At 44.3% G+C, this 16,545-nt stretch overlaps 1 protein-coding gene across 4 annotated transcripts in view; it reads right to left on the bottom strand.

Moving 5' to 3' along the window:
* The window catches only part of SETBP1 (SET binding protein 1), a 376,778-nt gene that overhangs the window by 97,727 nt on the left and 262,506 nt on the right, over positions 1–16,545 (bottom strand). For all 4 annotated transcript variants that reach the window (XM_045457590.1, XM_045457593.1, XM_045457591.1 and 1 more), the window contains exon 4: positions 12,685–16,144. In XM_045457590.1, coding sequence (XP_045313546.1) covers positions 12,685–16,144 — 3,460 coding nt within the window. The remainder of the gene's footprint in view (positions 1–12,684; positions 16,145–16,545) is intronic.

Here is a 16,545-nt window from a genome sequence, read left to right as displayed (position 1 = left end):
AAGTGGAAGTGAAAGGAAATGAACATTATTAACAATCATGTAGTAAGCAGTGTGCTGGATGCTCCTGTGTATATTCTGCTTTTATTTAGTTCTCAAAAAACTCTGCCAGGTAGGTATTAATAGCCTCATTTTTCAGATGAGGAAAAGGAAGATCAAAAATGCTAAGTTGCCCAAGGTCACACTACCAGTAAGTGGGGGATTTAGCATCCAAATCTACATCTGAGAGCCTTTAACTCCTGAGAGTTGTTTCTTTTTCTTTTTTTTTTTCTTTTTTTTTTTTTTTTTGGCTCTACTAGGCTGCCTTAGAAGCTGCTGCATTCATTCTTAAGCTGGTGTTCCTCAAAGCGTGTGCCAGGAGCCTGTGGAGGTCTGCAAGATCAAGCTAGCCAATTGGTCCCTTAGTAAGATCTATCTATGCTCAGTACCATCTGAATGTCGTATAAGCTACAAACAGAGAAGATGGCATGATCCTGATCCCTGGCCCCCAACTCAAATTTTCTTTGGGTGAGTCAAGACATCCTTACCTAAAATAAAGGTAAATAATACAAGGCCATATATAAATAAGAGAAATGAAACTGAAGACTTTAGGATTGGTTATATTAGAGAAGAAGGAGACGCCAGAATGGCTAAGAAAATGACTCGGTAAGATCAGAAGCCAGAGAGAAAAGAAGAGGATGTTCTGTGGAAAGGAGGCAACGTGGTGGTTGGAGACTCAGATGAAGGGCTAATTATGGGATTTTCTGTAGGATAAGGAGGAGATTTAGCAGAACTCACAGCAAGGGAATAAGCTGAAAATGATCAGGAGTCAAGGTGAGGCTGGGACAGTAGATAATGGAGGCTCTTTAAAGCCAGATAAAGAATTTTGGATTTCATGCAATAAGATTTTATGTTTCTACATCTGGCATCAATTATTCCTTTACCTATGGTTGCCTTCCCAGATATTTCATGAGAAACTATTCTTTTCTTCTTTTTCTATTTCAATAATTAATATATTTACTTAGAGCTATAAGGGGAGGATAGATGAAATTAGAGTTTTTCTCTGAGTTGATTATTGCCAAAAGGATCAACAAAATGAAAAATTAAGTAGAGGAAAAGTGCTAGAGACTAAGATGGTGCAAATGGCGTGAGGCCAGTGGAAAGCCAGCCCATATGAGTGAAGCATTTCTGGGGTCTGAGTGACTTCCCTGTACAGGTGGCACAGACGTGCTATGCTGGTGGACTTCCTGGAAGGAGTCATGGCTTAGAGTCCTCACCAGAAGAAGATGAAGAAGAAACCCAGAAACAAGATTATCCTCTCTAAGACCACTGGGACAGTTTCCACTATTATAATTATTATCAAGTGGATAATAATTGTGTCCTGTAATTAATCGTTGGCTCCTTCCCATTAAATGCTCTCAGTATAAGTGACAGCAACACTGACCAATAAGAGCAGCTCTAGTTGGAGTTGTTCTGTGTGTGTCTGTGTGTAAAGTGGGCATGGTATTTGTAACCCACCCCGACTGGTAGCAGTCCTCGTTGTGGTGTGGAGTCGCGGATCTCAAGCTTTGGAAAAGTTACTGCATCCCTCCCCCTTGTCAGATTCCAATCTGAGAAGAAACACTCAAAACTCAGTGATTCTTAGGAAAACATTTTGGCAAGCATCTTCAGCCATGACTAATGTGTCCCTTCCTGGCTGTTGTCTTAGCACTTGGATTCTTGCGGAGATATTAAATAGGATAGTGTGGAAATATGGATGGTTTTCATGCCCAATTGCTGCTGCATTTATTTAATATATATATATATATATATATATATAGTCTTGGGCAATTATGTAGAATGCAAAAGGAAAAGTTATCGTGGTCAATTCTGGGAAAGGTACTTGAGAGAAAGTTGAAACAATCAGGCAACCAAAGTGGTGGTGGGGACAATGGAGAAAAAGGAGGGACACTGGGGGAGGGGAGTATGGGTTGGCTTTCTCTAGCTTCTCCTGAGGAGAGATGGAAAGGGAGGGGGGCAGAAAGGAAAGACCCTAGCTGGCACCTGTGCATTTACATTATCATAATGCTTATTTAGTGAGATTATAAGTGACTTTTTTCATACATGGTTTCCTAAATGTTCGAAATTTTCTACACTAATAGGTATTTGTTTTTAGTTAACGAAAGACACAATAAATGTTTCTCCAAATGCTCATTTGCTTTATGCTATGGGTGGGGAATCCATTTTTATCGTTGTTGTTGTTGGGGTCTCAGAGAGAAAAATAACATCTAGTGTTAAAAGGGTTTGTTGTTTGTAGAAGTCATACTGACACAGAATCCTAGGACTATGACACCTCCACTGAAGGATGACAAGGTGTCCCCTACATACTTACGGTCATAACATCACCCAGTACTAACTATGTCTTATACATTTTAGCTACTTGATACTTTTCAATGGTGTAATTAGAGTAAATAAGTTAAGTATAAACATAACTAACAGTACAAAAAGTATATCCTATACAAGAACGCTTCTGGCCTCCTGGTCTTGCTTGGAATATAAGACATGACAAATTGTTTTGGAACAATGGTTCTTTCAGCCCACACCCCACGTTCTCATGGACATTCAAAAGGGGATGATTAGTCTCCTAACTTAACAATTCTCCAAATTTTTGAGATACAGTCCAATCCCACTGTTTCCTTAAGGCCTTGTTCCACTCTGTTTTCATTTTTAGCATATCACTCTCAAGATGAAAGTTTCTGTGTGTTTGCTAGGAGATGTATAAAGTCCCTCAAACTGTGTAACACTTTTCCTTAAAACCACAAAGTTTTAACATTAGTTTTAGTGTTTTGTAGTTTAGTGAATAATCACAAAACACTCCTTTGTGATTTTCAGGATATTCATGCTCCATTTGGGGAATCTATTCCCCAGTCTCTACACAGAGAATCAGCCTTATACCGTCTGCCTGGCTGAACCTGTCTCCAAAGAGCTTCTTCTATATAAAAAACTAATTTTAACCAACACCAAATCGCTAGTGCTTTATTCTGCGCTCCACCATTTAACCCACTGGCAACGGTTCTTTAAGGATAACTTAGAAGCTGAGTCATATTATTGACCTTGTCAACGACATAGAAAATCTAGTGGAAAAGGGAGTTGATGAGAAAAATCAGGAAACCTGGGAGCCAGCACTTTTTCTGTGCAAAACTGGTTCGGTGACTTTGGACAAAGACTTTTAACCCTCTGGGTTTTGATTTCCTTGCCTGTCAAGTGAGAGAGCAACATCTCTCTGCAAACCTCAGTGGATTCTGGAGATCAAATAAAAGTAAGGAAATGCACTTTGAAGAGCATAGCACCCTTTTCAGATGTAAGGATGACTGGGATGCAGCCTCAGGGAAAGCTTTTCATCTCTGTGTGTCCTTAGATCCTCCATCAACGAGGGGAGCCCCATCTCCACATGGACTTACTCCCCACCTTCCCAGGCTCCCTAACCCCTTCACAGAAGAGTGCAAACACCACAGCAGAGGCTGCCTGAGGGATGTGCTACCGATCCTCTCTTAATACCTCTGACTTGCTCTGAATCCTTATGCAATGGGGCAAACACCAATACCAACTTGCTTTTACAACACGCAGGTTATTACTCTGAAAGTTATTTTATGGGTCCTTTCTTCCTGTAGAATGGGTTTTTATTTCTAGTCATTAAATGTATGGACTCTCACTATTGTGTCTAATTGCTTTGCATATGTGTATATATCCATCTCTTGTCTCCTGATAGCTTTACAAAGTCTTCGAGGATAGGCATGTTTCCTGGCACTTGATCACTTTACCTGGCACCTAGCACCAAGCTAGCACCAAGCTCAAAACCCTTCATGCCCAGCACCCTTTAATGTCACTGTGTCCTTCTCAGTGCATCCTCCAGGATGCAGTTTCACATCCTCTGCATGGCAGCTTTGCCTCTTAAAAACCTTTCCCACCCAACTGCAGACTTCAGTCAGCCAGGTGCCTTCCTGTACCCCCCACATATGCCCAACTGCACGTCTTTACCGCATGTGGCCACATTCATCCACTACACTTCCACTCTCCAAGGCTTGGCTCTAGGATTTTGTCTTTTGAATACTATTATCTTTCCTGATCCTGGATCCCTATGGCCCCCACTGTTGGCCACTGAGCATGGATTAAATTTGGTCTGCATTTATTCCCTGGTTGCTTTATGTATGCTAACTTAGCCTCCCTTCAGTATAGCATAAGGAACTTGAAGTAGGAGCCCTTCCTTGCTTTTTTTTCTTCTGGTCTCTCTAACTGCCCCTGGCGCTGTGATATATATTAAGTAACTAAAGAGCTCCTGATCATTTTTGTGAATATAGGGTCTTTATGAGCCAGCATATATACTTCATTCGGCAAAGTAGTGAAGACCTCTGGAAGAGCAACGATTGGGCTTTAGTCTATAATACTTTGCATATAGTAAATGTTCAATAAAAGATGCATTTGTCAGAACTTGTGACAGCCAGGACTGATCTTCCATATGTTCTCAGGATCACAGCCAACACCCACGGTACCACAGAGAGGAGTTTTCAAATAGATATTACCATGATCAAAAATTAAGTGCTCAAGTGTCTGTGGGGCAGGGAAGGGGGAGCTGGCCTAGACTCTTACCTCTTTTCAAATACTATAACCTTTATCTTTTCTATACATGGACTTCATGGGAAGGCAGAATGGCACAGCATAAAAGGTTCTCACATTGTTTTTATGCCCCCAGACGTGGGGACATTAGGCTTAAGACATACTAAGATTGGGTGCATCACCTCCCATCAAAGGCTGATAAGAAATAAAATCTCCTTAGAAGCTGGAGCATGGCTAGAACCACTTTCACTGTCTGCACCTACAGCCCCCATTTTCTCATTGTCCACTTGATTCTTTAACTTCTTATCACTTGTATTTGGCACATGGCCCACCAAGCCGTAACCATATGAGGCACTAATTACATAATATTTAAAATTTCTGTTGCTTCAGGACCACTGATATGTTCATACATATTCTCATCTCCCATGAACTCTCTGAAGCTTCTGGTCCTAAGGGCCACCCCATTCTTCTTAAATGCATTCTTCTTTGACTCCTTGGTTTCCCTCCAACATTTCCAGCATTTCTTCTCTGCATCTTTCCTGATTCCCTCTTATTCTGCTTCTCTCTTTAAGGTGAGCCACAGGGTCCTCTCTTCCACCCTCTTTTCTTTATTCTCTATAATTCTCTCTCTTGCTCTGCACAGCACTATTGACTTCTGCCTTAGCAACTCAATTTCTTGCACACCAACCAGATTCTTTCTTTGGTTTCTGTAATTCTGTTCATATGCTACCACTCTTCCAGTTGTCTGGGGCCAACATATTGGAATCATCTTTGACTTTAGCTAGAGAGGAAAAGAGATGAATTAAGAATGACTCACCTGAGTAATGATATTTTTATGCTACTTATAATGTGGGCGCTAGGGTAGGGAAGGAAAGCAGGGTGGTGGGCACAACCCAAATAAGACATGGATAATTAGCATATCGTATGGAAAGACCAAGGATGGAGCAGGTTGGCTCAACCCAGACTAGTGGGAAAGAGTGTTCAGGAAAGAAAGACAAAGTATAATTTGGTCATTTCATGACTTTTGCCTATTTAAAAAATGACTTCCCACTGCCTACTTCATTAAGCACAAGCCTCACAGTGTAGGGAAAAAAAACCCCTAACTCGTGAGGACAACAGTCTTTTCTGGCCTTATCTGTCATGATCCCCAACTGCAGATCCTATCCTCAACAAAACTGGAGTAAACACCATTTCTCAAATGTTTCGTGGGTACTTCCACCTAAATACCTTTGTTTACATGGCTTCCTTTCCACATTGTGCTTGCTTCCCCACCTCGCCTCCACTTCCCTTCAGTCCTCTACCATTTCCACTCTCCAAAGCTTCTTCCATCCATCAAGACCCATCTTAAATAGCAACTACTGCAAAGAAGCATTTCTGATTCCACTGCTGTACTTGTACTGAAAACATGGAGGTAGCTTACCCTCATTTGGGCAGCCCCAGCGCTTCCTCTGTGGCTTCTGATGGCGCTTATAGCCTGCCTTGTAAGATCAGCTTCATCCAGTTTCCTCCTCTGCATTAACAGGAGAGACTTCTGGATTGTAATTTCTTTGAGGGCATAAGCATCCAGTTTATTAACCCTTGAATTCCTCCCCCAGGACTGCACCAAACGTGTGTATGTATGTATGTGTGTGTGTGTGTGTGTGTGTGTGTATACCAGCCACCAAAGAAATCCTTTTTTACATTTTCCCTTGTCGTTATCACCCCCTTGAATTCAGCCAATTTGTACTAAGTGTTATACTGACACGAGCCTATGCCACAATCCAAGCAAGTATTCAATCTCATTACCTTTTCGTTTATAGAGTGAAAGAGATGGGTTTCTGGAAAGTCTTTCTGAAGGCACCATCCTCATCTCTGCCCCAGTGACACACCAGTCTTTGGCAAGCATGCTTTATTGATTTCTCTAGCCAAGAAAGGCTCCATGTTGTATCAAAGCCAAGTCTGTTGAAACTGTAAGCTCTCTGCACCCACACCTGAATCTGCATAATTCTCCAAAGCCACAAGGTATAAATAAAAACTTCCAACAGGACAGGGGAGCGTTTGCCAACTGTGGGAAGATAAATGGCCTGGGGACTTCTTGCTCCAAAGGCAGAATGGCTTGATTTCTGATTTTAATGTGGAAAAAGAGATGCTGGGAATCTAAGATTTTTTTCTTTCATTGCCAGAAAGTTATGGGTCACAACATTTAATTTGATTAATTCCTGGTTTCCAAGAGAAAACCTTAGGAGGAACCTTGGGAGGCCCAATAAAATAAGTATGTGCAATTGTTAAGACAGGAAAGGAAAAAAAATGACTTCCATCAGAGCCCACAAAGATTGTTTCCAGTCCCAAACATGGGTCCCCCGAGACAGCCTGGAAACCAAATTATTGTCAAATAGATGCTTACCTTTTACAACAGCTCACAGCAAAAGAAAACATATAGCTTAACATCACTCCCACAACTCACCTTTCTAGTTTTTTTTTTTCTTTTATTCCCCTTCTCCCTCTCCCTCTCCCTCTCCCTCTCCCTCTCCCTCTCCCTCTCCCTCTCCCTCTCCCTCTCCCTCTCCCTCTCCCTGATGTTAAGCTTCTGGGTTTGAGCTCTTCTGCCAATTAGGTATGTATCACTGGGTGAGTCACTTGACCTTATTAAGCCTCAATGTACTCATCAGCAAAATGAGGTGTTTATACTACATTGTTAAGATTCTTTTACTTCTGAGTCTAAATACAAATGCAAACATGCTCTGTCTGTTCTCAGGCAATGGGTCACACAAGTGCTCTAATCTTTTTTCGAAGGTGATGACTGTGGGTTCAGCACAGAAAAGGAATGAGCTAACTTGTTGGTGGGGGGTCAGGTATGGAGAGTTCCACCTTTTTTGAAAAGTGAAATCAAATGGATAGAGGAAGTGGCTGGAACCAAAGATGAATGGTGGTGAGTCATATAATTTAATACATAGACCAGAGGGATCTGTTTGGAAATTTCATTGCACAGCTAGTTAATTGGCCAAGTTGGCCAATAACTTGAGCACTTTCTTCCTAACTATCCAATCTGTATGTTTGTGCACATGCATGTGCATATATGTTTGCATTCAAACTGCACTGTATAAATTTGAGACTTTTAGAATCTGAGACTATGAGGGGCGCCTGGGTGGCGCAGTCGGTTGGGCGTCCGACTTCAGCCAGGTCACGATCTCGCGGTCCGTGAGTTCGAGCCCCGCGTCAGGCTCTGGGCTGATGGCTCAGAGCCTGGAGCCTGTTTCCGATTCTGTGTCTCCCTCTCTCTCTGCCCCTCCCCCGTTCATGCTCTGTCTCTCTCTGTCCCAAAAATAAATAAACGTTGAAAAAAAAAAATTTTAGAATCTGAGACTATGAGATCTGGTCAGAACTTTTCCTACCACAGTCCCACTTGGGAAAACAGAGTGAAAAAGATGAAGAAGTCTTTCAGCTGAATAGTGGAGGAGACAAGACTGGGCCAGGTGCTCATAATCCTGTTAAACCACACAGCAGCCATTAGCTAATTAATCTTTCATTTCCTCCCACAGGATGACCCAGAATTCAACCTGGATTAAGATAAAACAGACTGCACTTCATCATCTTTTTATTTTTCACTTTCTTTTTTCCTGGTCTTAACTTTTTCTCCCATGAGACCTCTTCTTCCTTCTATTCTATTTGTAGAAAACATTCCTCACACATAGTTCTTTTATATAGTTTTCATGACATTTCATCAATGTGGCTAATTTCCTCATCTGGATGCCCGATTGGAGGAGGGTTTTGTATTATTCTTGGCTTGGGCATCTATTTCCTGCCTATGAGTGACAACAGGGACTGACTCCCAAAATGCCCCATGGTGCTGAGAAGAGGAGCTGCCAAAGGGCAAAGCAGAAGCCACAAGGAGAGGTGGAATCGTCCAGGCTCAAGGGAATCTACCTACCTACATGGCAAGATTCTGACATCTGAGAGGAGAGCCAGGGATTCATTCTCAGCATCCATTCATTGTGAGGAAAGTACTTGACATCTGTGAACTCAGGATGGCTACCTTGACTAATTAATGGCATTGGATGAAGAGGTAACATAGGTAAATTGACTCTTTTCACTGTTTCTCCAACATCAGATGGGAGCCTGGATAGCAGGGCTCAAGATGTCTGAAGTTCCCAGCATAATATTAGGTCAAAATATGCAAAAATTGTTTCTAAGTGGTATGAATGGGGAGAACATCACTCACACTACAGACTTCTTCCACCACCTAAGGAGAAGTTGGCTTTGAGAGCCTGTGGCATCCTTCTGACTATGTGTTATCAAACTTGGACAGGATTGCTCTTCTAGGAATCTGCAGCATGTCAGTACACTAAAGATGGTGATGCCTGGTGGGAGAAAGGCGCACATGAGGGCCCATCAGGCTCCTTCCAGCTTTGGGTATCTGTGGATGGCACCTTCCCACTGCTTATCCATTATTTGGTCCCAGACAAGCATTTTTATAAATGGAGATTTAGCAGATGGTATCCATTTAGAAAACAGATCAAAAGATCCACTGCCTTCTGAAACAAACAAACAAACAAACAAACAAACACACACACACACAAAGCAGAAGGAGTAAAATAGAGAAAAATGGTAAAGAGTCCATGTGACTTCTAAGCTCTAGGTGTGTTGTAAGGGGGCTAACAAGACAATGCATCCATCTGCTGGGCCAAGGGGGTTGGAGAAAGAATGATTTTCCAAGCAGGAAAGAGGAAATGGAGTGTGCAACTATTGCTATTGCTAAATGAAGTCTCTAATTTCTGTCTCCATAATGGTAATGACTTCCATTTATATGGTGTCTTCCATCAGCTCTGATCTCAGGGAATGCTCAAAGTCCTCTCTTGACTTACCTCCTAAATCTGGTCCTCAACAGGCTAAAGAATGGCATCTATATTTATGTCATATCTATTTTAGAAAAGACTAGCTCATGTGAAATAGGACATTGGGATGCTAAGGGAATGAATCCAGAGTGGAGAAAGAAAAGGTAGAGGGAGAGAAATTGTGAGGAATACTGATACTTTTTTCCAAGCAGGACCCTCAGTATCATCCACAGAAGAGACATCCCGACTCAGGTAAAGTCTCTTAAAGGTTTTAATGCCTCCAGTAACCTCAGTCTCACTCCACCTGCCTTCCACCTTTTAATGGGACTTGGTGTTCCTTCAAGTGTGTCACATTAAGGTGAGCACTCTTCAGGGAGTCTTGACAAACTCTGACATTGAATTCCAAGTGCTGCTAAAGGCATTTTGTCCCTGATGCTTTTGGGGTTCAGAAATAGCGGGGACATTTGGAATACAGGTGAGATGAGGCCAAGGTTTGGAAGGGAGGGGAGTGATAGAGAATCTGATCTCCTCCAGTAACATATTCAACAAAATGTGTAGGGACAACAGACATAACTCATATAGATATAGAAACCACCAACAACTATGATTCATTAAAAAGCTGAAGAAAAAAATATAACACAGAGTAAGCACAAAGCAGTAGCAAAAATAACTCCGAGAACTGGATTGCAGTAGGAGCAGAGGTGGAAGCCTGTCCAGGTAGACATTTCCAGGCTAATGTCTAGAAAAGGTTGGGCCATTAGGGGTCCTTTTTCATTGGTTGGGAATTGAATACAGGGATGTGGTCTTTCCTTAATTACTCTCTTCTGTAATTATCACATAATCGCTGTGAAAATGCCTTAGGGAAAGGCATGTAATTGGGGGATGGATGGGTATCTGAGAGGAAGGGCCATAGAGGAATACATGAGTACTGAGCTGAGGACCAGGACCGGTGTTCTAGACTTGGCTTAACTATTGGTGGCATGTGTTCAAGCTGCAATGCGATGGCCAAAGCCCTGGGCTTAAAATCATAAATAATGGCTTTCTAAACCCAAGCAGGTCACTTGATCTCTGAACCCCAATGTATTTGTAAAATAGAAATGAAAATACCTCTCTTCTAAGATTGCAGGGTGTCATCAAGAAATGCATGCGAAATGGCTTTAAGAACTGTAACATACTATATGAAAGAGGTCTGGCCCAACCCTGTCAGATACAGATGAGTAGACACTAACCCAAAGAAACAGAATGCCATGCCTAAGGTCCTACATCACAGAGTACCCAATTAATACCCAATTAGGTTGAACCCAGCTTTCTTTTATGACGCTTGTCATAATGCTGGTTTCTTTTCACCTGATGTGGCAGAGTAAAGAATGAATAAGAAGATAGGGAGAGGAAGGGGAATTTTGAAGAAAGTAATGCCATCATGTGAATGCAAACCCAGATAGAACTGTATGGCTAAGAGGGTGGGCACCTTCAGAGACACACAGGGATCAGAGATGGATCTCTATCTGGGAACCTTCATGAAGTCAACCAGGACCCGGAAATGTAGTCCAACCAGAGAAAAATCTTGGTATGACTGCTGAGAAATCTAATGAGCAATGATGGATAGAGATTTTAGCTTCTAAGATCTTGCTTCTCAGGTCTGTTAAGTTAGGATCCTTGCTTGTAGCTTAGTAATAACATAACAACATTACTGTTTTGCTAAATAATGCCAAGAAAATACAAAAATGAAAAAAACCCTCTATCCATGGCTGGTGTTGGACCTGTGGATCAATTTCACCATATTGAAAGAGAGCAATAGTTTTTCTCATGTAAAAGTTTAATCTAGCAACTCCGTCCAGGTGGGCTTAATTTGAGCTTTGTGTAGAAAAAAACAAATACTTTCAACAAAGTCTGATGATGAGAAACAGAGAAACTTAGATGAGAACATCCACTTTGGGCAATTTATCCACTTTGGGCAATTATGAAGTGTGGGCCATTTATCACCTTCAGTAGGAGACATGACTGCTAATTGGTCTCTTCATTAACCAAGGAGAACATCCACCACTACAGCAACTCACAAGCTAGTGGTAATTTGAGGCAATCTTTAAGTGGTTTCCAACTCATAATCATATTTCTTCTGAAGTCTGCTGGCCTAGAAAAATGACTCTAATTCCTCATGAATACACTGCCCTCACCTTCACTCATGATGGACTACCCAGGAGGGAAGAGGTACACATCACAAACAGAGGAGAAACACTACACCCAAACCTGAAATAAAGATGACTAGTCTTTTAAAAGCAGACTGTGGCCAGAGTGCTTGTGCTATTTGGGGGTAGAGGGAGCATGAGAAATCCTTTTACCTTCTGTAGCTCCTAGAAAAGGAGCTTCTGCTGTTTTCCTCGTAAACAACTGTTCTGTTCTACAAGAGTCTTATCACTTTCATGATGTCTGGACAGGGACAAAGGGATACTTACGCCGAAGTATCAAGCTTCTGTGGCAAGGAAGGTCTGTGTGGGTGGGAACGTTAGCAAGGAAATTCTGCCAGCAACTGACAAGGAATGAGCTCTTTCTAATAGCAACCAGTACTTTAAGTTTAGCAATCAGTGGGCAAAATCCCACTCCCAGCAGACATGCCAAGAGATGCAGCAGTAAGTTCCCGTAGGGGCAGGAGGCTTGCAACACCTTTTAACCAGGCTCCCTCCCCTTCATGCGGGGAAATGATGAGTGGGGTCTCCTCAGGGAAGCTTATCAAATGCCCATGGACAAAATGAGGAAAAGATAGCCTGGAGCTATGGCTCCCTCATTAGGTACACTTGAGGATGCACAGGTGGGCAGCTTCCAATGGCTCTGCTGTAGACTTCTCACCTAGGATGTGGGACTTCTGGAGGCTGCATGCCAGATGAACTAGATATCGCTCCCATCCAGCATTGACATTCTTGGGATCTTACTGGCATTCTTAGTGAGTTTTAGAGGGTTTATGCCACTAACAAACTGCACCATCAGATTGGATGAGGACTTAAGCATAGCATCTCTAATAGAAAGCATACACATAGTGGGTGTGGTTGTAGTCTAGGTAGCTACTGGGGCTGTCTCTAGGCCCATGGATCCCAAGGCAATGACTCTGAGAGGAAAGGCAGTAAATACCAAATAACCCGTGTATAAATAGTGCTGCAAAGTCACATGTGAAGAACGCCCATTTCCACCTGGTCTCTACCTCTCTGCAAACTAGTGAATACAATGTGTCAATGATGGCAGACTCCTGATGTGCAAAGCCCAGCAATGAAATAATAAGACAGCCCCGGTCTGAGGAGAAACACGGCCTTACCTGGAGACAGGGAGGAGTCGTAAGAACTTCTCTCCTTGCGGCTCATCTTGAAGGCTTGGATGTCCTTTTCCCTGTATGTCCCAAAGCCCTCATAGCTCCTCCTTTTACTCCCGCTCATGTCACTGTCCCACTTGTCATTTGAAGGGGTCATGTCACTGAACACGTCCAGGCTCTCGGGTCGGGTGCTGCCACCATCCCCACCACTGCCAGAGTACCTCTTTGTGCACGAGTCTGTAGGCTCACTGCTCAAGTCACCTTTGTCCTTGGCCTGTGTCCAATGCTGGGCATCAGAAAGTGACAGTGTAGACAGGGTGTCCACCTCAAAGTTGTTCTTAGAAGCTTTGTGGCTGGCTTCACTGTGCTGGTGCTTCTGCTTCTCCTTATGCTTATTCTTCTCACTCACTAGTGGGAGCTCCTTGTCCGCACTACTCAGCCGCTCGCTCAGGATGTGGCTGGAGAAGCCTGTGGCTTTGCCTGCAAAGAGACCACTCAGGTTGTCATGGGTCCCCAGGATCCGGTCTTCCTTGTGCTTATGCTTGTGTTTGTGTTTTCTCTTGTGGAGCCGACCGCTGGACAGACCGGCACTGCCCGCCTTGGGAGGATTCAGGGATGGCTGCATGTCGCCGAGGCCCATGCCGACAGGGCCCTGCAGGTGCACTCCATGCTTTGCTTTATGCTTAGCTGTACCAGACATCTTCACGTGGGAGCTCGTGTGGAACTGAGGTGGTGGCACTGTTGGCCTCATGAATGGGGAAGCTGCTCCAAGTGTGTGCGACAGGTACAAAGGAGCTGGGTACTGACTGTAATAACCAAGGTTCATCATAGGCATTGATGTGTAAGGCATTCCATAGGGTGCATAGTAACTTCCACTGGGAATAGGGTAGCTGAACCCTTGTAAAAAAGGCACCTTTGTCATGGTGTCATTGGTTTTTGCAGGCCTACCACGCTTCTTCTTTGACTTCAAGTCTGAAGTCCTGCGAAGATAGAGCAACGGGTCATACTGGATATATGGCACCGGGTAATAGTGATCGAAATTAATCCGAAAAATGCTGGGATACGGATTCTCGTGGTAGAAGGTGTAACTCCGGTGGGAGATCCTGAACACCTGGAACTTGGTGATGAGCTCTTCCAGGTCTGCCAGAAACTGAAGGTCATCACGATTTTGCAGGCTTTTCCGTTTCCTCTTGTGCTTTGGCTTCTTGAGGCTTTCATGGGCCAGGAAGTTGTCCACCATGAGATGCTTCTGCCGGTGGCCATGCCGGTTCTTTGTGCTGGTGTCAGACGGAATGGTCTCCGGGTTGTCCAGGGAGCAGAAGTCAAAAGAGTACCTCCGTCGGGATTCTGAACTCTTCTCTGCTTGGTCAGACGTGCTGTTGTTGTCCGTCCCAATGCCGCTGTCGCTTGGGATCGTCTCCTCACTGTGCGACTCGCTCACGGGGGACAGCGTTATTTCCTTGAGTGACCCAATCTCGCAAAGGTGGGAAGGTGAGTTGGCCATCAGCCTGGGGGGAGACAGCTTCCAGGCTCCACTGTGTATTCCCTTTTGGGTTTTGGTTGGAAGAGCACTGATAGGCTGGAGATTTGGCATAGTTTTCAACTCTGAAAAATTGGTTTCAGTGCTGGCGGGGCTCAGGTTGCCATTTGACCCACCTAACTGTGTTGAAAGTGGGTGCATAGCTGCTGGTGAAGACGCCACAAGTGACTGAAAGTTGGAAGGCACGGCTGGAACATCCGGCTGGCTAGAAACAGGCCTTGGGTGCTTGATGGCTGTTTTGGGTTCCTCAGATGGGGGTGGCAGCTCTGCTCTTGGCTTCCTGCCCCTCTTCTTGCCAATGTAGATGGTTCCCCTCTTGCTGACATTAATCTGCTTGCCCAATTTGCTCTCGATGGCTGCTGCCCCAGGGCTGGTCTCTGGGGGAGCTTTAGCCTTCAGAGCAATGTTGCTGGAGCAGGACAAGATCTGGTTCAAGATATTTTTTCTCTTGAGTGTTTTCATCTTATTGATAGTTTTGATGGTCTTCTTATCCAACACCCCAAGCTTTCCAACTTTTTTGTGAAATTTCATCTCGCTCATGGGCTTGTCCTCTCCTGGCACTAGTTGGGCCAACTTAGCTAAACTGCGTCGTCTCTTTCTTTTCTTCGTGCCAGGGAACTCCCGGCTGATGGGACTGACCGGGCTGGTAGAAGTCCCTTCGTGAATCGTCTCAACCGTGAGCAAAGGCTGCTTCTTCGGCCGCCCCCGCTTCTTCTTGACTGGCGTGATCACAGTAAGACTGTCTGTGTTGGTGTACAGAGGGCTGGATGGGGTGATGGGATAGGCAGATGGCGGTTCCACCATCAGTTTATCGGAGGTGGCCATGACTGCCTCCCGAAGCATACTGGTGGGCTTTGGTTTGCTGCATGTCCACCTCCGTTTTGCAGCAAATTTGGGATGCTGGATTTCTGGCAGCTTTCTCGATGGAGAGTGGTCTGTGCACGCTGGAGGCGTCACGATCATGGGTGGCTTCCGCTGCTTAGACAGACCTCCTGGAACGACTTTCTCGGCATTTCCACTTGTTTCAAGGCCAACTGAGGGGGACTCGTTCTCTATCATTTTACTCAACTTAGGGACACGGGGATCTTTCTTATTTCCCTCAGGGTTGGAGAGTATCCTATTAACCACTTCACTGCTCATAGTGATTCCAGAAGCCAGGGCTTTCTCTGGCATGATCTTTTCCACCACTGCTTTGATGGACTGTCTCTTTTTCCTCTTATGGCTGGTTGGATCTAGACAGGGTGCCTTGATAGGGATAGTAATCCGGACATGACTTGAGTCATTTTCAGGATTACTGACAGAACTCGTGTTCTGCCTGGCTGGTGATGCCTCTTGGGCATTATCTGCAGAGTAGCCTTCCCTTTTCCCTTCTGTATTGTCAAATGCTTTCTGGGCATTCTTGACCCAGTCCAGGTCCGGGTTTGATATGGTTTGACTTATCACATCTTTTTTACTGGACTTTTTCTTGCTGCCTATAGTAGGTGGTTCTGGGGGCTCCTTTGCAACTCCGCCATCTTGATCTACCAAGGGCTGAAGCCCATTGCACTCGACAGAGCTGCTGGGTGGGGCTGGTGAGCTGTGGCTGCCTGGGGATGGGACCACGCCTCCCAAGAGCAGATCTTTGCTGCTGTTGGACAACTGACTCCATGTGCTCCCTGCACTGCCTTTCTTACCCTGGGCCTTTGCAAAGGAAGCCACGGGCTCAAGAGCAGGGATCTTGCTGGTGCTTGCAGTTTCTCTGCCAGACTCTGGACTGATGAAGCAATTCTGAGTGGCAGGTCCACTGTCAGAGTTGGTGGACCAGTCCATGTGGTTCTGGCTGCTGCTTTTTTGCTGGTGCTTTGGTTTTAAGGTGTCACTGGTGACGTCCTGTGGGAGGCCTGGGTCATAGTGGAGAGCTGAGTGTTTCTGTGGCCGCTCGTAAGCCTAAAGGTGGGGCAGGTGGAGAAGGAGAGAGAGAGAAACAAAGATGAGCATGTTGGAGATATTTAAAATTCAATGTCAAAAGGCTTTATTATTTGAAAGTTGGTAATGGCCACCTTTAATTCCAGAATGGTTTTGAAGGTTTTCTCATTTGCAGAAGTAAAAACATGTGGCACAGATTTGGAACATTAATAAGGATGCTTTGATCACCATCTTTATCCCCCTTAACAATAGGAACTTTTACCGATCTTTTGGTTGAATGCAATCTCAGCATAGAGGACAGGCCCTGCAGGTCACTTAGCTTAGCCCGACTTGTATGCATGAAAAAGCTGAAACTTTTCTAATGGTGAGTCCTGCCTATGGTGGCAGAGCCCAGGAGAGAATGTGAACTTTCCAACTCCCCG

The sequence above is a fragment of the Leopardus geoffroyi genome, chromosome D3 (assembly GCF_018350155.1).
Source record: "Leopardus geoffroyi isolate Oge1 chromosome D3, O.geoffroyi_Oge1_pat1.0, whole genome shotgun sequence".
NCBI classification, from domain to species: Eukaryota; Metazoa; Chordata; class Mammalia; order Carnivora; family Felidae; genus Leopardus; species Leopardus geoffroyi.
The sequence above is the reverse complement of the archived record's forward strand: the minus strand, read 5'-3'. Positions and strand labels throughout refer to the sequence as shown.